General features: G+C 43.0%; 6 protein-coding genes and 1 long non-coding RNA gene across 9 annotated transcripts; 4 read left to right on the plus strand and 3 right to left on the minus strand.

Annotated features, from left to right (window-relative positions):
- Positions 1-102: 102 nt before the first annotated feature.
- On the minus strand, positions 103-3,755 carry PICK1 (protein interacting with PRKCA 1). 3 transcript variants are annotated; one of them, XM_001355851.4, is made up of 4 exons: positions 3,609-3,755; positions 3,244-3,459; positions 2,532-2,643; positions 103-1,510 (listed from the first exon to the last, which is right to left on the minus strand). In XM_001355851.4, the coding sequence occupies exons 1-4, from the start codon at positions 3,653-3,655 to the stop codon at positions 152-154; spliced, it is 1,734 nt and encodes a 577-aa protein (XP_001355887.3). In that variant the 5' UTR covers positions 3,656-3,755; the 3' UTR covers positions 103-151. The 3 variants fall into 3 exon arrangements, with proteins under 3 accessions (XP_001355887.3, XP_015036504.1, XP_015036505.1); XM_015181018.2 differs by lacking the exon at positions 3,244-3,459 and having other exon boundaries at positions 3,609-3,753; XM_015181019.2 differs by lacking the exons at positions 3,244-3,459; positions 3,609-3,755 and adding an exon at positions 2,809-3,078.
- LOC117183927 (uncharacterized) lies at positions 1,553-2,541 on the plus strand. The gene has a single exon (XM_033379490.1). The coding sequence runs from the start codon at positions 1,641-1,643 to the stop codon at positions 2,448-2,450; it is 810 nt and encodes a 269-aa protein (XP_033235381.1). The 5' UTR covers positions 1,553-1,640; the 3' UTR covers positions 2,451-2,541.
- A 228-nt stretch (positions 3,756-3,983) lies between the features above and the next one.
- On the plus strand, positions 3,984-5,155 carry IFT43 (intraflagellar transport 43). Its single transcript, XM_001355850.4, has 5 exons — positions 3,984-4,122; positions 4,180-4,409; positions 4,468-4,491; positions 4,551-4,670; positions 4,735-5,155. The coding sequence occupies exons 1-5, from the start codon at positions 4,036-4,038 to the stop codon at positions 4,997-4,999; spliced, it is 726 nt and encodes a 241-aa protein (XP_001355886.3). The 5' UTR covers positions 3,984-4,035; the 3' UTR covers positions 5,000-5,155.
- LOC4816496 (PITH domain-containing protein GA19395) lies at positions 5,052-6,004 on the minus strand. Its single transcript, XM_001355849.4, has 3 exons — positions 5,609-6,004; positions 5,353-5,543; positions 5,052-5,295 (listed from the first exon to the last, which is right to left on the minus strand). The coding sequence occupies exons 1-3, from the start codon at positions 5,926-5,928 to the stop codon at positions 5,171-5,173; spliced, it is 636 nt and encodes a 211-aa protein (XP_001355885.1). The 5' UTR covers positions 5,929-6,004; the 3' UTR covers positions 5,052-5,170.
- A 228-nt stretch (positions 6,005-6,232) lies between these two features.
- On the plus strand, positions 6,233-8,665 carry CCT4 (chaperonin containing TCP1 subunit 4). Its single transcript, XM_001355848.3, has 5 exons — positions 6,233-6,473; positions 6,783-7,435; positions 7,495-7,634; positions 7,694-8,378; positions 8,439-8,665. Exons 1-5 carry the CDS (start codon positions 6,368-6,370, stop codon positions 8,454-8,456), a joined length of 1,602 nt encoding a protein of 533 aa, XP_001355884.1. The 5' UTR covers positions 6,233-6,367; the 3' UTR covers positions 8,457-8,665.
- Positions 8,666-13,718: 5,053 nt separating this feature from the next.
- Positions 13,719-14,675, plus strand: LOC117184142 (uncharacterized). Its single transcript, XR_004469375.1, has 3 exons — positions 13,719-14,055; positions 14,118-14,508; positions 14,588-14,675. It is a non-coding gene; the product is annotated as an uncharacterized lncRNA (long non-coding RNA).
- Positions 14,676-17,974: 3,299 nt separating this feature from the next.
- On the minus strand, positions 17,975-18,689 carry LOC6902454 (uncharacterized). Its single transcript, XM_002132963.3, has 2 exons — positions 18,122-18,689; positions 17,975-18,054 (listed from the first exon to the last, which is right to left on the minus strand). Exon 1 carries the CDS (start codon positions 18,604-18,606, stop codon positions 18,169-18,171), a length of 438 nt encoding a protein of 145 aa, XP_002132999.2. The 5' UTR covers positions 18,607-18,689; the 3' UTR covers positions 17,975-18,054; positions 18,122-18,168.
- Between the last annotated feature and the right edge of the window lie 5,400 nt (positions 18,690-24,089).

Genomic DNA, 24,089 nt, shown 5'->3' on the forward strand with positions numbered 1-24,089 from the left:
TGTATTATATGATCGCTCCTGATTTTGACAAATTATTTGTAGTTTTCCCAGATATGAGAGCCTTGGCGACTCTATCAGCTGCATACAAATTTGAGATGGGGCTTTTTTGTAAACACATTTATTAAACACACAATTGTACTATACAGAGAACTTATTGCAACAGCAGATCCATCTCTTCGGCATTCGATGACATCAAATCGCGCTCCAGACTAGTGGAGGCTGCATTGGCCTGATTCAGAAACAGATCAAAGTCGTAGCCATCGTTTTGGGCCGAAATGGAATCTTTTTGGTTGCTAATGGTTTGCGGATTGGATAGCAGGTCCACATCGTAGAGACCCAATTCCTTAAGCAGCGTTTCATTTTCCGTGCTATTTGATTCTGGCGCAGCAGTGGACTCCACGGATTCCTTGATTTCCACATTAATGATGGCTGCCGGCTGCTCGACAGCCTCGAGGCCACAATCAATATTGGGTGGACGCGCATTGGGATTGGCATTGGCTTCGATCTCATCATCATCCAGCTCTTGGGGCTTCAGAGTGCTGGACTTGTATTGAAAGTCGGTTTCCTTGAAATCCACCTCGATGGGGAAGAGCGGCGGCAGGGATTCCAGGCGCTCCACCAGGCTTCGATGCAGTTCGGCCAGACTCTCGAGAAGGCTTCGCAGCTGTTTGTTCAGATCCATGGCATGCTTGCACTCTAGCAGCTCCATTTTCTCGAGGACATCTGTGCGCAATTTGGCAAACTTACTGCGCGCGTCCATGCGACAGCGCAGGATCAGACGGTACTCATAGTTGCCTGTCTCGACGCGGTAGAGCGGCTCCTGGAGCGAGGCGAAGCCATGCTCCTCATCGTCCATCTCTTTGACCTTCAGGCAGTAGGAGAGGTATGTGAATTTGGCATCCGCATAGCGACGCACCGTAAGCTTTGTATCCGGTATCGCCTTGTTTAGATATGTCCCAAGATCGGCCAGGACTGGCTTGATCTGTTTGATAATGCCCAAGCCGTCCTTCTCCAGCGTCCGATGGAACTCGCCAAAGGTGCGAAAGGCTTCCGACGCCCGTTGTTGCGGCTCGTGCGCTGAGATCTGAGTGAAGCAATCGCCAAACGACTTGTACGTCTGCAACAGGTCATAGTAGGCCTTCAACATACGGCGGGCATGCTCGACCAGACCCTTGTACATCAGTTCGGTGCCCTCCAGCTCCTCCAGCCGCTTGACCAGCGAATCGTTGCACAATATGGCACGTGACAGTCCCAAAGTATCCGCCGTATTGCTTGACATGTTGTCCACGATCCGATGCTTCAATTTTTTGAGAATGATGTCCAGAGTTTTACCCTGTTCCGGATCCGCGTGGAGTTTGTTATAGTGTACGATCACCTCATCGGTGGCCGTTTGTATCATTTTGGCCACCTCCACTTTCGTCTTGCCCTTCACACTGACGGAATTCACAGCCAGCAGCTCGTCACCCGACTGGAGGGATCCCTCGCGTGCGGCGGGCGTCCCATCGAAAATCTGTGGGTAAAATGTTGGAAACTTTGAATCACATTCGAATATATATTCTGGGAGTTAACATTCTAAATTTCCTTTCAGTTGTAGCAGTTGATCGGTAACCACAAAAAAATTAAACAAAAATTCAAAAATTATGACCATCAGCAACTGGTACAAGTGGATCGATGTGGACTTCAACAGCACTCCACGTAGGCTAAGCAAAAAGCCAGAGACTATTCCTCGCTGCGATCAGTTGGACGGCAAAATAAGGGCCATCCTACTGGAGCAGAGCGCCAATATGCTGAGGTTTAGTCGCAAACAAGCCGGCGTGGACAGCCAAAAGCGAAAGCCGAAAAAACCTAAGCTCGGGAAACTGACGCCCAGTGTCTACGAATTTCAGAAAATTTACGAAAATCGCAGGAAGGACCTCTGCGAGCGGTGGGACAGGGCCACACGAACCGAGAACCAGTTTCACAGCACTCCAATGCCCAATTTTAACCGCTTACACAAGCGCCTGGAGAAGATGAGAAGTAGCTTGGGATCTGGTCAAGTCCTGACCAAACCACGCACGCCCCATACTCTGGTCATGTCCATGCAGGCTGAGTTGAGGCGTAAGCGTGAAATAAAGGAACTAAAGAAGAAGACGAAACCTAAGTTCGTTCCAAAAATCAATCGGTATCCGTTGCCCAAATTGTACCGACAGCCCTTTATTCCCCGCATCGAGTCGTCCACTATCCAGGTCAAGCCCTTCAATTTACGCAGCGAGGAGCGGGGCAAACGTCGGAAACAGTTCGATCAGCAAATCAATCGGAAGATGACAGAGCGCAGTCAAAAAGAGGCCATGGAATGGGTCAAACGAGAAGAGGAAGAGTACTTGAAGCAGCGCCTGAAGACAGTATTCAAGGCTACGCCTAATCCCTGGAAACGCACAAAGGCAATCACTGATGCAATCAGCCATCAGTGATGGATCTTTGGGTATTAGTTTACTGGTTTCCCATTCTTTCCACTTTTATCAGTTGATTTTGGCTATAACAAACAGACATACCTGTACAATATATAGGCAGGGACACATGGGTGCTCCACCGCCAATGCTGATGCCAATCAAGTTGCTCTGATCCTTGGTAATGACGACGGCATTAGTGGTGACCGTCATACCCCTGATAAAATCGGAAAGAAACTAATTTTAATTAAAAAAATATATATGTAGATTTTAATTGCTAGACTGAAGCGTGCTCTATACGATATATTATAACTAATTGAATAGGTGTGAATGGGTGTATGCATGTATGTATATACTCGTACCAGCCTTATGGTGTACTCACATAGTAGATGGGTGCAGTTTTCTAAATAGCCATGTTACCTGTTCTAGCAAGGCCATTGGATAATAACAAAGTTACCTACGGCTGTTGATGGGGACAGTTTAAGCTAAGGCATCATGATACTATCGATGACGGTGGTGGCCCCAAGAGGGGCCGAAGGAAACCTCTTAACAACAAAATTCAAAGAATACTCGTTCCTTTTTTATAGTATATAGCTCTAAGCCTAGGTCTAAATTCGAGTTAGTGGAGTATAAGCATCTAGACATCTACACACAAACGAAAACCATAATTTTCCTTAATTCTGCTTAAAACAAAAAAGTATACCATTAGTTCTAGGAGTCTGTCGGTTAATTTATTTTTAGGGGGGATTAGTACAAATATAAATACATATACCATTATATCAAATGATTCTTGGGTCAAACGCTGGAGTGGACTTACAAACGATCTAACTCATTTTTCTGCCTAGTGGACGACTCGCTGCCAAACCTGTCGGAGCCGAAGCCCGAGCACAGGACAACAGTTGTCTCGTTGATTGAGGAGGGGGAGGAGGAGGAGTGGTGGTTCCTCGGCTCCTCCTCGAGAACATCCTTTTCGCGTGGAGAACTCTTCACGGCATCCCCATCTAACTGGATGAGCAAGGGAACTGGCCCGGGTCTAACAATATGGTTCGATTTTGTACAATTATTGATTTATAACAGAAACTTACGCATCGCATCGCAACAGTTTGTTTTTTTCTTTTGCCAATAAACGAAAGATCTATGCAGACAATTTTTGGGTAAATATTCCACACAAAGGCTACTCACATTTTATCCTCCTCGAAGAAGAAGTCATCGTCGGTGTCTGTCAGCATCTTGCTTGGTTAAAAATATATTTTCTAGTGCTTAATTTTTGGCAAATTGAATTCCTTTAAACTGACATGCAGTGTGACCGCGGATTTATCGATAAAATATACCGTCCGACCCTCAGAAATATACCGAAACATACTGCCTCATTTTCAAAAATACCGTAAACGGTCACCCTGCTGACATGAGGTGCTGCCAGCCTGTTTTGTTGCATCCAATATCGATTTATCGATAGTGACATCAATTGTATCGTCTGCGGTATATTATATACTTTTCGGTATTTTTTGACGTCGAAATTTAGTTGAAGCTCTCACCATATACATATATACTGTATGGTTAGTGAATTGATGCATTTTTCGGTATATTACGGTATATTTCAATAGGCCCGATGAACACTTGTTGCCTTGGTAACGCGGAAAAAATAAACAAATTAGCTATGGATTGGGCCGAGGAGCTAAAAATGACCATAAGAAAGGTAAACTATAATATAATGGCCGATTTTGATTCTAAAAATACAATTATATTCGCTTAGACAACGGCCCGCAAGGGGCGTCGCTCCAAGAGTCGCGATGTCTTGAAGGAGGAATCTTCGCAGCCTGTTAAAGACATATCCATAGATATCACTCTGAATGTGCAGGCGCAGGGAAGTCCCACGACAACGGAGGCCACCTCGTCCACATACAACAATGAATTCGAATCACACCGGCCGCCCATCCGACGCATATCTGGAGGTTGGGCGGATGCTGGCTTCAAGGGTTTAAAGTGAGTGTCGCTAATCGCTACCATAAATCGTTGAATAATTATGCCATACCTTCCACAGATCCAAGAAGAATTCATTCGATGAGTAAGTTTTAGTCATGGAGATCTTTTAGATATAATTAATTCATATTTGCATCCTTTAAGCGAGCGTTTTCAACAGACAAAATCAGCAACATCCGTTCCCACTGATGATATACCTGTTATTCCCGATGTGGACGACTTCAAGGATGAAATCATGCTCAACGAAATAGTTGAACCGCCTACGTAAGTTAAGAATTTAAGTCTAATAATTTAGTAAATATTTAGTTCAAAACTTATCTGCCTTCAGTGCCAGCTTAAATCGTTTGGCGGTTCTCAAGGAGATCAGCACGGACTTGCTTTCACAGCACGCTTTCAATGCAGTTGATAATTTTAATCTGTCCGTATTGACAGACTGCCTGCTGCCCCAGGAGACCCTCAATGAGGTAGATGAGATCTGGCAATGGGACAAACTGTTTACCGATGTGTCGGCAGAGATCCATTCTGATAAGGCCCCCAATATTGGAGTGAAGATCGGACCTGATGTGGTGCCACCAGCTGCGCAGCATGCTTGAGAACGAATCAAAAGTACAAGAATAGTGCAATAAATGCTTAATTATGCTTCAATTAGTTACGTTATACATATAAATATTTCATTGGATAATTCAATTGATCACAAAATATAATTTAGAGAGAAACTCAGAAATACAGCACTCTATAACCGAAATGAAGACAGATCCTCTGATTTATTGTATGGCGCGTCCGACACCATCAAAGACCTTGTCTTTATGATCAGCGGCATTGGCACGGGCTTCATAATTGCAAATGGTTACGCCATGATAGTGAGCCTCGCTAAACTCTCCACGAAGACCTGCAATAAAGGCGCCAGTTTAGTCGCTATAAACATGTTTTCTATCCCCAAACCTACCAATATAGTAGATGCGTGTTTTGTCATCACCGAAATTGCTGGGGAAGTACAGGGTCAGATGGTGGACCGAGGAGAAGTTGACCACTTTGGGTGAGTATTCTATTTCGCCGCGGGGGTCACGTGTTAGCTCAAACTCCTGGTCCACCTTGACCTTGGCATCATCGAACGTCATCTTTGGTCGATTCTTGAAGCTGTAACAACTCACTCACCAATTAAATATAGATTCAAACAATGTTTCCCGCCAGAGTACACTCACATTTTAACCTTATTCGGATGCGAGTCATCGTTGGCGCCACAGATGATGATGCCCTTGAGTTTGATGTTGCCGGTAAAGGGTATATTGAAGAGCAGCTCCTCATCCGCATCGCTCTGGACAAATTTGCTCATATCTTGACGCGATTCGTACGGCTTGAAGACAGTTTTACCGCTGCCCTCGGTCTCCTCGTTCAGACACTCGAGGTTCTCGGCATCAATTTTTGTGTACAAACTGTATTCGATGCCCATTTCCAAGGCATGGTCCACATCGGTTGCCTCGTGGCCACAGCCACCGTGATCGTGGGAATGTCCATGCGGCATTATTTCGAGACTTTAAATTTTACAAATATCACATATAACAAAAAAAAAGTCGAATCATTAAAGGCGGCTGAAAAGAATAAGGGCACACTTTCATTTATCGCAGAAATATATCGGCATTTTGCTTGCAGCAGCCCTGTGCATCGATAAGTAGAATTAAGAGTCGCGGGCTCATGATAATAAGATGTGAAACAACAGAAAAATAGTGCCAATTTGCACAACCATTCCGAGAAGTAGTTCCATCTCACTAAAATCTCCATATTCATAGTTTCGCCAGTCCAAAAAATATCACCTATATATATCGATATATTTACACCATCGCTAGTCACAGCACGGGCCGCCTCAAAACATAAAAATTGGACATATTTTAATCTGTGTTAATCGCTGTTAAAATCGTTGATAATATTTGCATCTTGTTAAAAATTGTATAATAAACACTACAATGGCGCCTAAGGCTAGAACAGTTGGTATTAAACCGAAGTCTCAGAACTTCAAAGACAAGTCGAAGCCCACGGATGTTCGTATGTCGAACATACAGGCGGCCAAAGGTAAGAAATGCCCAAGTAACCAGAAATAAAACCGAAACATCACATAAAATCCATGCTAAATTGTTATTTATGCTGCATGTAAGACCTGTATTAGTGTGGGAAGTTGTTTTATGGTAAATTTTCATGGATAATGCCTTTGAAAAAACGCAGTTGGACGCCGGCTGCGTCTGGAAATTTCTTTGAGAAGAAGAAGAGCAGCCGCATTACTCATGTGACGAACGGTTCTGTCGATATAGCATTTTTATGGCGAATTCTAGCTTTTATTTGTAAAGTTGAAGAAAACTAAAAGAAATGTGTGATTTCTTACAGCTGTCTCCGATGCCATCCGCACTAGCTTGGGTCCCCGCGGCATGGACAAGATGATTCAGGCAGGCAACGGTGAGGTTTCCATCACCAACGATGGCGCCACCATCTTGAAGCAGATGAACGTGCTCCACCCTGCCGCGAAGATGTTGGTCGAGCTGTCCCGTGCCCAGGATGTCGAGGCCGGTGACGGCACAACCTCGGTCGTGGTCATTGCCGGTGCCTTGCTGGAGGCCTGCGAGAAACTGCTGCAGAAGGGCTTACATCCCACGGCCATTTCGGACTCCTTCCAGCGCTGCTCCAACAAGGCTGTGGAGATTCTCACACAGATGGCCACCCCCATCGAGCTGACGGATCGTGAGACCCTGATCAAGAGTGCCTCCACTTCGCTTAACTCCAAGGTGGTCTCGCAGCAGAGCAGCCTTTTGGCCCCCATCGCCGTGGACGCCGTGCTGAAGGTCACCGAGCCGGGCAAGGAGACCGCTGTGGATCTCAAGAACATTAAGGTCATCTCCAGTCTGGGCGGTACCGTGGAGGATACTGAGCTGATTGAAGGCTTGGTCTTCACCAGCCGCTCAGCCGGCACCAATGCCCCCAAGCGCATCGAGAAGGCCAAGATTGGTCTCATCCAATTCTGTATTTCGGCACCAAAGACCGATGTGAGTAGGTGAAAACTCCCAGCAGATGTTCAGGTTTCCATATGTGATCTCCTTTACAGATGGATCACAGCGTGATTGTTTCGGACTACGCTGCCATGGATCGCGTGCTGAAGGAGGAACGTTCCTACATTCTAAACATTGTCAAGCAGGTCAAGAAGGCCGGCTGCAATGTGCTGCTGGTTCAAAAGTCTATCCTGCGGTAAGATAAGATTATTGAGCCATCTTTTATGCACGACTCAATCTTGAATTTTCGTACAGTGATGCTGTTTCGGATCTGGCCCAGCATTTCCTGGACAAGATCAAGTGCATGGTGATCAAGGATGTGGAGCGTGAGGACATTGAGTTTGTCTGCAAGACTCTGCACTGTCGTCCAATTGCATCGTTGGATCACTTCACCGCTGATAATCTGGTCAACGCCGAACTCGTGGAGGAGGTTGCCAGTGGCACCAACAAATTCGTGAAGATCACTGGCATCCAGAACCAGGGACGCACTGTGTCGATCATTTGCCGTGGATCCAACAAACTGGTGCTCGAGGAGGCAGCCCGTTCCCTGCACGACGCTCTCTGTGTGGTGCGTTGTCTGGTGAAGAAGCCCTTCCAGATTGTGGGCGGTGGTGCACCCGAGATCGAGATGTCACTGCAACTGGCTGCCGTCGCCCAGACGGTGGAGGGTGTGGATGCGTATTGCTTCCGCGCATTTGCCGATGCCCTGGAGGTCATTCCCTCGACGCTGGCCGAGAATGCCGGCCTCAATCCCATTGCCACAGTCACAGAGCTGCGCAATCGTCATGCCCAGGGCGAGAAGAATGCCGGCATCAATGTGCGCAAGGGCGCCATCACAGATATCTATGCGGAGAATGTGGTTCAGCCGCTGCTGGTCAGTGTTTCGGCCATCACCTTGGCCACGGAGACGATTCGCTCCATCTTGAAGATTGATGATATTGTAAGTACTTAATTTGCTCTCTACAAAATCAATTCTCATCGTTTGATATCCCCATTTCAGATCAATACCTTTAGCTAAACAGTGGGCCTCCGCCACCTGCAACCTTCAGTCTCTGATCAAGATCAAGCATTTTCCCCTTAACACATTATCATTTATTCTCCTCACATCTTCTACCATCATGCGGCTGCGCATTTAATTTGAATAAAATTCACACTACACTACGCCTTACCACTCTAATATGTATTAAAAAGCGAACTAAAAGAATTAAATATTGCGCTAACACAACACAAGACGTAATGTGATAATTTATTACTAGAATTAGTTACACCCGAAGCCCAATAGGAAAGGCCAATCGCCATTCGCACACAGCATCCATTTTTCTGGTACAACGACCCCACGAGATTCGCTCTGCAGCAATGGGCGAAAACTACTGAATGCTTTTTTGATTCCATTTGTATTTGGAAGTGTAAATTAGAATCTGTATTTGACGTTAAATAGTACATAAATTAATTTTGAATTGCGACTCTGAGGATGCGAGTATGTAACTCAGTCGCTTGGTTGATGATTGTGTCGCACAGATTATAAAGAGAAATGTTCTTCTGGTCCAAAAACCCTTACTGCCACGCCCTGCAGTGGAGAAGTGGTTGCAGCAGTACCAAGAACTACATGAAAAGGGCTTGATTTTTTAATCTTCCTGTTCCTGTTCACTTTGGTGCTGTTGTACTACCACTTGCGCAAGGACTGCGGCTTGGCAAAGACTACATCAACGGCCAATTCGCAATACTGTTCAGATGGGAGTGGTTTTATACAGTGCTGGAAAGGCTTGTTTTCTTTTGAGACTCGTAATTGTATTTATTTCGTTTCCACAAACCTTTGTGATATAAATTCAACTAAGTTGACAGCTAGTAGTCAGAGTAACCTGGGTCAATGTGTCAATGGGGAATTACAAATATTGCCTTTTCTGTCCTCGAATGCCAGGAAGTTCTACAAGACAATCATAGGCAAGAGGAGTACCAGATTAAAACCACAACTCAGACGATGCCAGCAGTTTATTTGCAAATATGGTGTTTTGGTTTACATTTGTACGAATATTTTGTCAGTATAGTATAATAGCTCGTTTTTTGGAAGCCAGAGGAATTCCACAGCAACGCCCCAAAAATGTGGACAAAACTGAGATGCTGAAATTCCTAACTGGACCAGGCGGTGGTGCACGAGCATAAGCACGAAACATGTTGAGTGGTAGTTGGTCGATAGAACGAGCCGTGTTTTCGAATGTGTTATATGGACTTGTGTTTGACTTATGAGCTATGATCACTCTATAAAATTCGCTTCAACTATTCGCGCGTGATCCTCTTGACCATGTCCTTCAGCAGGATGATGACATCCTTCAAGAGGCACACGTACAGAGGCCAGAAGATTGCCGTGAAGAAGATTATATTGGTTATGGTGCCATCCTTGGCAGGAACACGGCAGCCCTGCAAAACAGATCGGATCATGAAGATTCGATCGAATCAAACCGCACATCGAAACTTACTCCGCGTGTAATCGTCACCGCAGGACGGGCTACGATTAGGTTGTGTGCTATCTTATGGACGCACTCGATTATGCACTTAAAAGGCATCTCGAAAGGTTTGGTTTGGGAATTTTGTTGTTAACTAAAATAAATTTTGTCGCAAACAATAGATGTGAACGGGCTGAGCTGATAAACACTTATGAGAACTGACTGCCTACACAACCTACACAAAACTGAGCTAAAATAACGGTGAAAGCAGGCCTACTAAGATCCCCGAGTTTCCATTTTTCTGGTGCTTTTATTTGTGGCAGAAATTCAAAAGACCTGTTTCGGTTCAAACTGTTCATGACTTGTTGGGAGAGTGTTTTATTATTATTATTATATAAAGCTAATAAATAGTTAAAACTAGGTATTAACAAGGTATGGGGCAATAGCTGCTGAGGCCTTAAGCTCACTATAGTATTATGTATGTATGTATGTATGTATGTACTTATATACATATGTACAGGGTTGGTTCTATAAGTTATTATATGTTGTGAGGGAATTATTATCTAATATACTAATTGTGTATATGTATATGTACAGGGATGATTGTTTATGAGGTTATATGTAGTGAATGATTTTAGACTGGTCTAGATAGTTGAGGATTATATTTGCGTTATACCCGATACTCAAAATGAGTATTGGGGTATATTAGTTTTGTGGTAAAATTGGATGTGTGTAACGTCCAGAAGGAATCGTTTCCGACCCCATAAAGTATATATATTCTTGATCAGCATCAATAGCCGAGTCGATTGAGCCATGTCTGTCTGTCCGTCTGTCCGTCCGTCCGTCCGTCCGTCTGTCCATCCCCTTCAGCGCCTAATGCTCAAAGACTATAAGAGCTAGAGCAACGATGTTTTGGATCCGGACTTCTGGATATGTCACTGCTACAAGAATATTTCAAAACTTTGCCCCGCCCACTTCCGCCCCTACAAAGGGCGAAAATCTGTGGCATCCACAATTTCGACGATACGAGAAAACTAAAAACGCAGAATCGTAGAAGAAGACTATATCTTCTAGAGTGCAAAATCTGAACCAGATCGTATACTTATTATAGCCAGAATCAAGAAAACAATTTCATTCTTTCTCGCTCTGTCTCTCTCTAACACACAGGTTTCATGGTCGGTTTTGCAAATTTCAAAATATGAGTTCAAGGATCTCAGAACCCATAAGAGCTAGAGCAACCAAATTTGTTATCCACACTCCTGTGATATCGGACCTTGACCGTTTTATGTCAAAATTTCGCCACACCTCCTTCCGCCCCCGCAAAGGACGAAAATCTGGGGCATCCACAAATCACAGAGACTATTAACGCTAGAGTAACCAAATTTAGTATCCGCACTTCTGTTAGATCTCACTATAAAACGTAGCCAAAAGCAAGAAATCAATTTGCAGTGGCTACGCAGCGCCCGACGTCACGCTCAGACTGATTTTCTGTCTCTCTCGCACGCACTCTTTGTCGTGTCGTTTAATATTAGCGGCGTCTGCCGGAGGAGAGCCATACTGACTTAGTATCGGGTATAACCGTAGAGTTGCAGTGTCCGCAGCAACTCACAACGTTCCCCCTCGTTTTAGATTGGTCTAGATAGTTGAGGATTATATTTGCGTTTTTTTTGTTAGGGTTGGAGATGTATTGCATGGGGTCGGTGTTATGGTATATTGAGGATCTTTGAAGGGAGAGGGCGGGGCATGTGTATAGTATGTGTCTTATGTCTATGGTTGGGTTGTGGCACAGTGGGCATGTGTTGGAGGATGTTTTATCCATGTAGTGGGCATTGGTGAATCTTGTGTGCCTTAGTCTCAATCTATTTAGGATGACTTGGTGTCTTCTGTTAAGGTTGTTTAGGTTTTTGGGGGAAGGATGAGTGGAAGATAGATTGATAACTTGTTGGTACCAGGGGGAAGTCTTAGTGAGGTTTGTTTGTTTCGATATGAGGATATTCTTAAGGAATAGTGAGATGTCGTTAGAATTATGATTGGGGGTATACATATATGATGGGTTGTTTGGAGGTAGTTTTGGCGCGGTGTCAGCAATTTCGTTCCCTTTTATGCCAATGTGGCTAGGTATCCATATAATTGTTATTTTTGGGAAAAGTTTGGTGACGAGGTTACGGATTGTGGTGGGGTAGTACGAGGAATTGTTGGGATTGGTAATTGCGGATATAGAGGAGAGTGATTCTGTGCAGATAGCGTATCTTCCGCGTTTGTTGCGGCTTAATAAAATGGCTTCGTGGATAGCTATTATTTCGCTGGAAAGGACTGAGGACTGTGGAAGTAGTCCGGATTTTATGGTTGATGTCTCATTTCATATATATCATAGCTGGTAATGCCTGTACGACCTCACGAGATTCGCTCTGCAGCAATGGGCGAAAACTACTGAGTGCTTTTTTGATTGCATTTGTATTTGGAATTATAAATCAGAATCTGTATTTGACGTTAAATAGTACATAAATTAATTTTGAATTGCGACTCGGAGGATGCGAGTATGTAACTCAGTCGCTTGGTTGATGATTGTGTCGCACAGATTATAAAGAGAAATGTTCTTCTGGTCCAAAAACCCTTACTGCCACGCCCTGCAGTGGAGAAGTGGTTGCAGCAGTAGCAAGAACTACATGAAAAGGGCTTGATTTTTTCATCTTCCTGTTCCTGTTCACTTTGGTGCTGTTGTACTACCACTTGCGCAAGGACTGCGGCTTGGCAAAGACTACATCAACGGCCAATTCGCAATACTGTTCAGATGGGAGTGGTTTTATACAGTGCTGGAAAGGCTTGTTTTCTTTTGAGACTCGTAATTGTATTTATTTCGTTTCCACAAACCTTTGTGATATAAATTCAACTAAGTTGACAGCTAGTAGCCAGAGTAACCTGGGTCAATGTGTCAATGGGGAATTACAAATATTGCCTTTTCTGTCCTCGAATGCCAGGAAGTTCAAGACAATCATAGGCAAGAGGAGTACCAGATTAAAACCACAACTCAGACGATGCCAGCAGTTTATTTGCAAATATGGTGTTTTGGTTTACATTTGTACGAATATTTTGTCAGTATACTATAATAGCTCGTTTTTTGGAAGCCAGAGGAATTCCACAGCAACGCCCCAAAAATGTGGACAAAACTGAGATGCTGAAATTCCTAACTGGACCAGGCGGTGGTGCACGAGCATGAGCACGAAACATGTTGAGTGGTAGTTGGTCGATAGAACGAGCCGTGTTTTCGAATGTGTTATATGGACTTGTGTTTGACTTATGAGCTATGATCACTCTATAAAATTCGCTTCAACTATTCGCGCGTGATCCTCTTGACCATGTCCTTCAGCAGGATGATGACATCCTTCAAGAGGCACACGTACAGAGGCCAGAAGATTGCCGTGAAGAAGATTATATTGGTTATGGTGCCATCCTTGGCGGGAACACGGCAGCCCTGCAAAACAGATCGGATCATGAAGATTCGATCGAATCAAACCGCACATCGAAACTTACTCCGCGTGTAATCGTCACCGCAGGACGGGCTACGATTAGGTTGTGTGCTATCTTATGGACGCACTCGATTATGCACTTAAAAGGCATCCCGAAGGGTTTGGTTTGGGAATTTTGTTGATAACTAAAATAAATTTTGTCGTTAACAATAGATGTGAACGGGTTGAACTGATATACACTTATGAGAACTGACTGCCTACACAACCTAAACAAAACTGAGCTAAAATAACGGTGAAAGCTGGCCTACTAAGATCCCCGAGTTTCCATTTTTCTGGTGCTTTTATTTGTGGCAGAAATTCAAAAGACCTGTTTCGGTTCAAACTGTTCATGACTCGTTGGGAGAGTTATCTAGGACATGTATACATTTTTTGGAATATATTATAATAGCTGGGAAAGTGTATTTGTTAATATTTGTTAATAACTACCCAAACGATGGGAATGTTTGTTTGTTAGGAATTCTATATGGATATCAAAATGATTTCGATATTTTATTTCGGATTTCTATCTATATACATACATATATTCTTTCCCTTTAAGTACAAATTTTTGTTTTTCGGCAGCTCTTCCAGTCCTCTGTCTCCCAGCCCGCCCGTTCATCTGTCACCCATTACCGCCTGAGCCTGCTCAAGAAAAATTGGCAAACAAAATGTCAACAGCTGTGACTCAACAAAATATGGCCAAAAAAAATAGCTTAAAGTTTTCTCTTGTAGTTTCATAATTTGCATAATGCGCCAAGCAAACAATTGACTGGATGGGGCTGTGCCGGAAGCGGAATGAAAATTGTTCAAGCGAAAATTAAAAACACCCGAGACATCCTGCAGTACGCCGTAGAGCAGCTGCCGAGCTGTGTGGGAAATAAGAACTATTTAATTGAACGACCAGGCTATAATAGTAATCCTTTATGGCAATCACAAAACACACAACCTTATATTGAAGTTTGGGAATATATGTTGGAATAATCCCAGAAACCTCACTTGAAGTGCCCGATCTTTGATCATTTCTAAATACGAGCCACTGCAGTGCCTATCTGTCTCACGAGTACCCCTATTGTATAACGAATGGGAAACAAAGAACAAATTATTGCCCTGAGCCACAGTAACAGTAAGTTAGTCAGAAGTCTCACTCATCAATTAGTCAAGACACCGCGCAGCCATCACTTATTACTAATTCACGCCTACAGCCAGGACTGGGGACACAGGACAAAAACGGGAGTTACGAGTATAGGGAGAGCCATTTGTCACTGTGAAATTTATTAAAATGATTATCTCGTATCTACATTTCGCACGGAATGCCTAATTTTTTCCTCAGGCCAGCACGACACGCGCATTGTACTTCTTCTATGGCCTCTTCCGTTGCGGTTTGTTTTATTATTTTTTGTGCTACCAAACGAGTATATACTCGTAGAGGCCTGTCTATCCGCCCTTCGAGCCAAACAGTTTTTGTGCCATTTTGAGGCCACTGATAAGGCCAAAAGTGCGTACGGTGGGTTTCTTGGCAGGGCCATAGTTCCATCCCAGCCCATCGCAGCCCATCCCAGGAACCCCCTCAGGGCAGGGCAATTAGTTCAACTGCGCCCTGGGGAATAGCGATAATTAAAATGCCTTTGCTGCTGCTGTCTCTGCTGTATGCGGATATATTTTTTAACCAACTAATCTGATTGTTCCTATATCAACTCTCTGCCAGCTCTCCACTAGGTATGCGGGTATGGGCGCCTGCGTGTCCCTGTAGTCCCTTTGTGCAAGCGAAACAGAACCAACATTTGCATTCAATTTGATGGTAAAAAGCACTTTAATTTATTTACCCCCATTGAAAGTCATTTCATTCTAATCCTATTAATTCAAATTCAAACACTTTTACCCCATCAAATAGAATTGCTTTCTGAGAGAAAATGGCAACGGGATGATGAAGGTATGTGATGGCGTGTTCGCCAGCCAAAGGGACTTGGGGCTGTGCTTTTTGTTTGCCAACAAAAAAAAAAGAAAGATTGAATTGCATTGTTTTTCACTCAGAAAATATTTTTGTCCGTTACCATTCCTGGAGCGAACGCTGCTGCGCTGTGCTGCGAATCCGAATTGGCTTTTGTGTTCTCCAAAGCGATTTCTTTCGGTCCTGTTCTGCCAGAAGGACGAGCCACAGTACTTGGTTAGGGAATGGACACGGACCCCGACTGGGCACCTGATGCAATCAAAAAGCCAAACCGAAAACTCAATCAGTGCGACAGAATTTTTCGTGAATGACTTTTTGAGTTTTTGAGTGTTTGACTTCGATTTTACTAGTTGCTTTCTCAGACCCAGTGCGGGAAGAAATTGATTTAAACCACTCGAAAATCGTTGAGTGAAATTATGGAAATTATGGACACAAAACGAGTCATTCAATTACCAATTTTGGCTGTTTTCAGAGTTTGTTTGATGGAACCATATAGGGGACGAATTTATTTACATAATGAGTACTATTTTCATAAGAATGAATAAAAATAATGGTTTGATATGGAAAAAGAGTGAAGGAATATATTAATTTTATGCCCCACCCTCCCACGCTAAAAATCCTCCAGAAATCCTTAAATGTTATTCTAACCAAAAAAGTATGAAAATTTTAATTTAATTTGGCCCCGACCAACACCACCACCACCACCACCACCACCATCACCACCCTCTCCTTGATCCCTAAGGGCTATCCATGGCAAGGCCTCATTTGAATGCATTTCCTCCTCCGCCGAGCCGCGCGTCGTCCACCATAATGAAGATGAATTTTTGTAGATTGTGTATTTTTCCAGTTCGTATAACAATTTCTTGCCAGAATCTCTCTCTGTTTGGCCAAAGTTACAGCCAAGTTGATTTTTCGGGTTTCATTATGCCGTAGGCCATGTAATGCCAAGCGAAATGGATATTTATATATACACTGGTATCTATATACACTTTCATGTATGTATAACAAGCTCCATAGATCTCTTCCTCTTTAAGTTGTTCCTCCGGCATCCTTTGAGGCTAGGAGCTCCATTAAATATGCAGCAGACGCTCCTAAAACACGTATCATCCTCGGATGCTGCCGCTGCTGCTGTTGCAGGTTCTGTGGCTTCGCACTTTCGTTCCTCTAAATGAGTTTCAGCTGCAAAATTAAAAACTTTATCAGAAGCAGTCAACACACAGGATGGTGGATAGGAGAGGTGTAAGGTGTGTGTGTGTGTGTGAAAAAACTTGAAACTTTTTCATGAAGTTAAAGCAAAGTAAAATCAAATTATTGTGGTTGCTCGCAGGCTGGCAAAAGGATTACGCGATGGCGGCTGCCGTGGGAGCATTCCATTTCCTCCAATCCTCCTCTTACACGATACGTTTGCCAATGATACATTCACATGATATTGATACTTAAATATTCGCATTTTCATACATATATTGGATAATATTTCCATCAGTAAGAGACATATGCAGGTGCACTTTTCGGCAAAAAGGACGGTGGAAAACGTGCCGTGTACGCCCATGTCTTTGCCGTTTTCCACCTGCTATATAACACTGCCGGCATTGCATTTTGGGAGCACAGACAGGCTGGAGCCAGAGCCAGAGCCACAGCCGGAGCCGGAGCCGACCGTGGCCAGAGCCACAGCCAGACAGTTAGACTCGCCTGGTTGCCTGTTCACATGGAGTTGCCGCATTCTAATTGAATTTTCACTTTTTTCCTCTGCCAGCCGCCCAGCCGAAGCCCCGATCTCCATCCCCCGGTTCCGCCCTTCGGCCAGGTAGGACTACGTGACGATGGCGCGGCACAGAAATTGAAATAATTATTTTTAATCTTAAGTACGACTTGGCGTAATGAGATTTGGATTATCTCTGCACCCCGTTTTTGTCGGCATCCAGAAACATATATCCCTGCAACACTTGGATACAAAAAATGGGTTACTACGAGACGCATAAAAAATCTGAGGGTGCGTCTGTGTGTGTGTGGTGTGGGGTGTGCAAAAGTCTGGCATAAAAGTGTGTGTTTTGGGGTGCCTAAAATGATGGGGGACTTGCACTCGAAGATGGCGTAGGAGTACTCGTGCAACGAATTAATGTGGCATTGAGGTGAAAGACTGGAGAGAAAGATTCAAAAACATTTCATCCTTTGTTAGTCGTGGAAAAATTCTAGGTGTGATTTTGATTAATGTTTCCTATGTGATCCAACAAAAACTATATACCACTGTCCCCTTCGCTTTGGAGATCCACATGAACTGTTTAGTGTTTGATTGCCTCTACCATATTATATCTACTAATTATTTCCTTTCTTTTCTTAAATTACTAATACAAGCATACCTTTCCCGTAATTAGTATAAGTATTTGTAATTTTAGTAAGTTTAGTTCCAATTTTCCTCGAATATTATCCTCGTCGCGCGTCATGCTGCAGCGCTCCTCGGTCGGTTGGACGGGATTCGCGCGTAACAAGCTTCGGCTTGGTGTCGCATTGACCACTTGATAATGGAGTCATTTATCAACTGTCAAAGAATACTGTTTGTAGGAGGGCGGATTTATGAGTTGTAGAAGGAGTAATCCAAGGTTGAGAACACACGAATAATAAAAAAAAATAAAACTACCATATGTACCGCCGTTAAAAGTGAACCTTGGTATATTTTACTTCTAGTCTGAACAATTAATTAATCACGCAAAGCTTCAGCACCGCCTGAAAACCAAGGAAATTGTTGTTATCAAGGATACAATTATAACAATTGACATTTATAAATATATACCACAATAAATTGAACAAATTCTTGGGGTTTGTACAGCAACAGTTCTTCTACTTTTTGGAAAGTCCACAGATTTGACATATGTTGCCATCATCAGTTTTTTCCTGGTCAATTCCCTTGGTACCGCATCGGGCAAGAAACTCTGAGAGAGAACGAGGTGTTGTGTCCTCGCTCTCGACGAAACCCAGCAGCTTCGTGGCGATGTCCACACGATTTTGGATTTTGTCTTCGCTCTCCGATTGTACCGACTCTATATCGTCTGGCAGGAAGTCTTCGTCGGGTGATATCAAGTTCAAGTTCTCCTTCAACTTTGCCTCCTTCGATGCCAAATTGGCTGCTGCATGCAGAGCGGACTTCACTTTAATCATCTCCGACTCCTTCAGATCCCCCAGACTACGAAGACGGACTGGGTTGGGTTTCTTTACGCGGCGTGCAGCCACTGAGCTACGGGGCTTACGGGGCTTGGTGCCTTTGCGTGCGTTTGCCATTGTTGAAAAATAATTTCGAAAATATTCTACACACTATATCACACTGATTTCGTTTTGGGAATGACTGAATCGGTGAATGAATGATTTAAATCTGGCCTAGGTTTTTGATTTCCTTGAGTTGGCCTACGTTGATGCATAAATTTGAGGCAGGCTGTGGGGGAAAAGTTTTGCCCGCCGCGCGCCGGCAAATATTGCATTTTCATTAAGTTAAAGTTTGGTTTTTAGTTTAATTTTTTGCTTACCCTTTGCTCCCCTTCCCGCGCCTTCTGCGGCCTCTGGCTTTTTTGGCTGCGCGTTTACTTAAAAAGTTTTTGCGGCAAGTTTTTCGGTTCAAAGTTTCCCTCCATGCGTCTGTCTGTATATCTGTCTGTCAGTGGGTGTGCGTGAGTCTATAGGTGGATCTGTTGGTGCTCTTGGCTGTGTGGGTGTATCTGTGTGAGCGTGTGTAATAATCATGTGCGCAGTCAAAGCCAAATGACGATAGCATTGATGCCATGCCATGCCTAAAAACTTCTGACAGGCATCTTGCCACAGGCCAAGTTGCAAGCTGCCAGCTACAGAAGCTCAAGACCTTTGACGTTTTTCTAGGGGGTGTTCTCTGACGTGCGCGCTGCCGAATTAACAGTTCTGATAAGCTGAAAAATAAGAACGATAGAGTCAAGGGTAAGCCATCGGTGATACCTATACAAGGTTCCAATTAGATATACAATTTAGCAGATGAATAGTAGTCGAGGAGTAGAGGAGAAAGCACAGACGAACGAATCCAACAAAATGACGAATATTTGCGTGTGAGCATGTTGCAATTTCGTGTATCTTAATTACAAGAGGCCTAAGGCCGGTACACTCACAGAGAAATTGCAGAAAACGCTCGAGTACGAGCCAAATATTGAATATTCCGCTCAACCGAAAGTGCTGATTGGTGCTATGAACAATGAGTTTCAGGCGCTGGTGTGACTCATCAGGAACCACCAGAACCATTGGTTGGCTTTCTTGTCGGCACGGATCCAGACTTCAACCTGTTCCTGAAGTCCATCCGCACATTCGATTCCTGCTTCTAAATGACATCGTTTGGTTTGCCGGGTCAACTAGTATTTACATATACGATACAATAAGTACAATAAGACTTTCGGCCTATTCTTGTAAGAAAAAAAGAATTATTTGTTTATATTTAGACTGTTGTTAAATGAAATGGATGTTTAATTGCCAAAAAGTCAAGAGTTTCCAAATTATTCACTTGATATTCAAAATTTACTGACAATGTACCTATTATTTTGATCAGACATAATGTGATGTCAATTCGCAATTTCGCTTAAAGCTCTGTTATTCGGCGGTTTCCCTGTTTCATTTTTTTGCCACGGAACTGCAATACATTGACAAATAAAACATACCAAACAAAATTTTGTTTTCAACACTTAAAGTACGATAAAACTCATAATTAATGAAAAGCTTCAAGGTGTACCTATTATTATGATCAAGTGTGTATGTATGTGTATTTTGACCCTTATAGAATTTTTTTCCATTTTTTCACTTCTTTTCCACGTACTATTTATGTTTTCAACAATTTTCAGGTAGGATAAATTTCAAAATTCATATATATTCTTACCAAAGTGCAATTATTCCATGGTAAATATATTCGTAAAATATATAACTTGTTACGTTACTACATAGTCATTTCCTATTTCGCCTGTTTTACTTTCATTATTGTCTCTCCAAAAATTCAAGCAAAAGAAAAAGTGTGAAAGTTTTTATATCTCTTTCTTTCTGACTCTGGGGTTTCATAACGAAAATTGCAATAAAACTCGAAAGTCAAGCGAAAATCATTTTCGCACTTGGCCGATCGCATACAATAACTAAAAACTGAACAATTCCATTCAATTCTATTCAATCATATTTTCACACACACATTCTTTGCTTTCTTTCAAAATGAAATGAATAAAATATTAGCCGGCTAACGGACGACACTCAGAGCGATTCCCTTTTGCTGTTTGTACTTTAAAAAAAAAAAAACTTTGGCAAGTTCATCAAAAATCTTTGGCCATCAATGCAGGGAAGGGCATATAAAAAGAAATTGCATTTTTTGAATGTAATTTTAGTTGGTCCGTTGCAGTTGGGGATTTGAAATGCTAAAATATTCTTTTGGGCATTTCACGCGCTGGTTTTTGTTTGCGACTTGAAGGGATCACCTCTTTTTTTTTCATTTTAATATTGTGTGTGTGTGTTATAAAAAATATATGAAAATAAAATTTCTATGATAAATCAATTGTTATTTTGGTTGCATTTTGAGATTGAAGAGATTTCACCCTTTCAATGGATAAAGCGGTTTACGTATTTGATTTTTAGAGGAGAATGATGGCCAGACAGCATACCACGAAATGTTTATACTTGTATATTGTATGCTGTGTTATTGTACCCAGAAATAATTAATTCTGACCAACATATGTTCTGGATAATCACAAGAATTTTTGGTGAATCGTTGGTGGAAATTATAATTAAGCTTTGGCAAAACAAAACAGAACATTATGAGCCATAAATTATGCAATTCTAATGAAAATACCTTAAATTCCCATGCCTAGAAATACCAAACATGTTTACCCTCAACAAAATCCGTACTTTCACATAATTACTTACCATATATGTAAATATATATATATATGTATGTGTGTGCCTATCTTTGCTACTCGCTCTATGTCCGTGTCTCTTTCCTCATACGCACTCTTGGAGTGTGTTCCAACTCGTTGACCTAGATATTGGCACAGGTCCTTGAGCACTCAACAACTTGTTGGGTCATCGCTTCCAGCCAACGGGCAAAAAGTGTTACGTACTGCGTACTGGACACTCGGAGCCTGGACATTGAGTACCGGGTACCGAGGACCGAGCACCGGGCACCGAGCACCGTGCACCGAGCACCGTGCACCGTGCAGCTCTCGACCTGCACTAAGCACATCATTACGTTGGCTCAACTCTCCGATCATTTTTAATTACCCGCCCGACCGGTTCGTCTCCGCTCCACCTCGTCTGCTCCTCTCTGCAGTCGTTCGTTCTTTTTTATGCCATTAATTCCTTTAATGGAATACTGCATTAATAAAAAATATGTTATGAGCGCATAATAGAAATAAAAGCTAATGTAATTACATGCGGCACTTGTTTCGCCGTGTTGCAGGGCAAAGTATATCCCATTCTCATTCTCTAGAAAAATACTAAAAATTTAATTCAACAGTTAGAAAATGTTGAGCGGTGAGAAGGTGGTAGAAAGGGTATTTTAGGCTGGGAGTAAGGTAGTGTACTGTCAAGAGGTGACAATAAATAACAAAAGGAGTAAGAAACTGAATGAGCGAAGGCTTAAAAGAGAATCAACAATGAGTTTTAGAAGCTTAAATATAGGTTTAAGGATGTATCTTTGTCTTATCATTTGCCGTATCTATAGCAGATGATTTCTACATCCAACGATTAGTAGACGAAGAATGAAAAGTCGGCTGTTTTTCTTGTAACTTACAAGATAAACGCTATGAGAGCCGTGTGGAGAGTCGGGAAGAGACCACTCTTCCAGCGGTACACAAGAGTCGCACCAGCGAGCGATTACACTGAGCATTAACAGTGATTCGTTACACCGAGCGTTAACAGTGATCCGTTACACCGAGTGTTAACAGCGACCCGTTACACCGAGCGTTAACAGTGATCCGTTACACCGAGCGTTAACAGCGAACCGTTGCGGCCATCGTTAACAGCATTTCCTCATCATGTTAGCAGGCGGAAACCTGCTGTTGCTCTAGCACTGAACAGACCTTCGTTGCGGTACAGGGTATCAGATGCGAGTGAGTATCCTCACTCTAACTTTTGCATTTCTTTCACCCGCGCTTTCCCAGAGTTTTCTTTTTATTTTCTTTTCCTTTTCTTTATTTTATTTGCGACGTTTAGTCCCGCTGCTGTTGTCGTCATTCTTGTTGCAGTTGCAATTGCTGTTGCTGCTGAACTTTTGTTGGGTGCTTAAAAGCTTTGCATTAACTATTAAACGCAACTTGAATCGCATAACGGCACTTGGCACACAAACAGAGTCAGTGGGTGGCGGTGTGGGCGTGGGGGAGGGAGGAGGGAAGAGGGAAGAGAGCGTAGAGGAAGTGCAAACAAATAGAAATTGGTGTCAGAGAAAATGGCCGCGGGGCCTTAAACGGGGGAAGGCGTCCGAAATATGGCCAAAGGCAGAACATTTCCATGCTTATTGTCGGATGATTTGCGTCAATAAATTGGAAGCCAACCAAAGAGCAGGTAAACAAATACACAAAAGGCACGGAGCGAGTCAAAGCACCGAAACTGAAGGCTTTCTACTAAATAAATTTTTATTATACCCCGCTACTCATAGAGCATAGGGGGGGTATATTGGAATCAAGCAAACAATGCGCTTTGGTCCATGAACTGAAAGCCCTGAACACCTGGTTTCAGGCTTTTCATACTTTTGTCATATCTGCAGAGATCTACAGAGTACCAGGTATCGCAATATCGAGGCACTTGACTATTGTTTTTATTCTTTTGCTGGCACAGAGCTCTCTCTTCCCCTCTCTTTCGCCTAAAACGAACGCGGCACGCGAAATGTCCTGAAAAATTCATAGGGACAGAGGGAGCTGTAGGACGCGAGTGTTGAGGGGATGTAGAAGAGTAGCTCGTGCATTTTGCCATGGAAAAGGAGTTGAGAATTTGAAGCTGTTAGCCTGACAGGTTGCAATGCTATAAAATGCAATCAACTGCAAAGAAAATAGGTTTTGCTTCACCAAACAGATGCAGGAGAGGGGTTGAGAGAGAGAGAGAGAGAGGGAGGAATGAAAAGAGCAGAGACCATCCGCAGTAACTGTTTGTGCTGCTCCTGGATTCTGGATTCTGGATCCTGGATGGCATAAATTAAAGAGCAACAAGAGCAAACAGACGCGAGGCATAATAACCAACACCAACCCACACATATAGATGGATAGAGGGTTTTTAAAGGGAGTTTTAGAAAGAGCGAGGGACTTGTGGGTTGACTGCGGACATTCATGGAACATTGGAACTGCACACAGAGCTGGAAGCTGACAGAGAAACTAAGTAGACAAGAACACTAAGAGCAGTCGAGCAGTATTACGACCTTCAGATACCCCCCACTGATATTGAAATCATACCAGCTTATCTTAAAGAAGGCAAGGATAATAATAACAATAGTCTTTGTTTATCAGTATTCCAAAAAAAGTATTCTGTATATTAAAACGGGTTTTACACCAAATTTGAATCCAGGCAGGCAGACAGGCAAGGTACCCTTGCGCTCCACGAGTACCGTGTAACATAGATCAAGGCTGGGGCACTTCAAAGTGCTGACAACTTTCTTGCTGAATCTTGCCGGAGGCTCAGTCGAGTTTAATTGGTGCTTGTCGTCAAACTAGACAAATGCAAATTGGCGTCGTGAAATGTTAGACAAGGGGTTAATAGAACACACACATTATTTTGCATAAATATATGTATTA

This window comes from Drosophila pseudoobscura, chromosome 4 (genome assembly GCF_009870125.1).
Source record: "Drosophila pseudoobscura strain MV-25-SWS-2005 chromosome 4, UCI_Dpse_MV25, whole genome shotgun sequence".
Taxonomy (NCBI): domain Eukaryota; kingdom Metazoa; phylum Arthropoda; class Insecta; order Diptera; family Drosophilidae; genus Drosophila; species Drosophila pseudoobscura.

Excerpts from the sequence above, each read along its gene's own strand:
- LOC117183927 (XM_033379490.1), top strand. The coding sequence starts at position 1,641 with ATGACCATCAGCAACTGGTACAAGTGGATCGATGTGGACTTCAACAGC.
- PICK1 (XM_001355851.4), bottom strand. The coding sequence starts at position 3,655 with ATGCTGACAGACACCGACGATGACTTCTTCTTCGAGGAGGATAAAAT. Across the intron at positions 2,644-3,243 it reads AAAAATGAGTTAGATCGTTT|GGGTATGACGGTCACCACTA; the intron begins GTAAGTCCACTC and ends CGATTTTATCAG. Across the intron at positions 1,511-2,531 it reads CCTGCCTATATATTGTACAG|ATTTTCGATGGGACGCCCGC; the intron begins GTATGTCTGTTT and ends TTTTACCCACAG.
- IFT43 (XM_001355850.4), top strand. The coding sequence starts at position 4,036 with ATGAACACTTGTTGCCTTGGTAACGCGGAAAAAATAAACAAATTAGCT. Across the intron at positions 4,410-4,467 it reads GCTGGCTTCAAGGGTTTAAA|ATCCAAGAAGAATTCATTCG; the intron begins GTGAGTGTCGCT and ends TACCTTCCACAG. Across the intron at positions 4,671-4,734 it reads GAAATAGTTGAACCGCCTAC|TGCCAGCTTAAATCGTTTGG; the intron begins GTAAGTTAAGAA and ends ATCTGCCTTCAG.
- LOC4816496 (XM_001355849.4), bottom strand. The coding sequence starts at position 5,928 with ATGCCGCATGGACATTCCCACGATCACGGTGGCTGTGGCCACGAGGCA. Across the intron at positions 5,544-5,608 it reads CATCCGAATAAGGTTAAAAT|CTTCAAGAATCGACCAAAGA; the intron begins GTGAGTGTACTC and ends GAGTTGTTACAG. Across the intron at positions 5,296-5,352 it reads AACACGCATCTACTATATTG|GTCTTCGTGGAGAGTTTAGC; the intron begins GTAGGTTTGGGG and ends CCTTTATTGCAG.
- CCT4 (XM_001355848.3), top strand. The coding sequence starts at position 6,368 with ATGGCGCCTAAGGCTAGAACAGTTGGTATTAAACCGAAGTCTCAGAAC. Across the intron at positions 7,436-7,494 it reads TTTCGGCACCAAAGACCGAT|ATGGATCACAGCGTGATTGT; the intron begins GTGAGTAGGTGA and ends TCTCCTTTACAG. Across the intron at positions 7,635-7,693 it reads GTTCAAAAGTCTATCCTGCG|TGATGCTGTTTCGGATCTGG; the intron begins GTAAGATAAGAT and ends ATTTTCGTACAG.
- LOC6902454 (XM_002132963.3), bottom strand. The coding sequence starts at position 18,606 with ATGGCAAACGCACGCAAAGGCACCAAGCCCCGTAAGCCCCGTAGCTCA.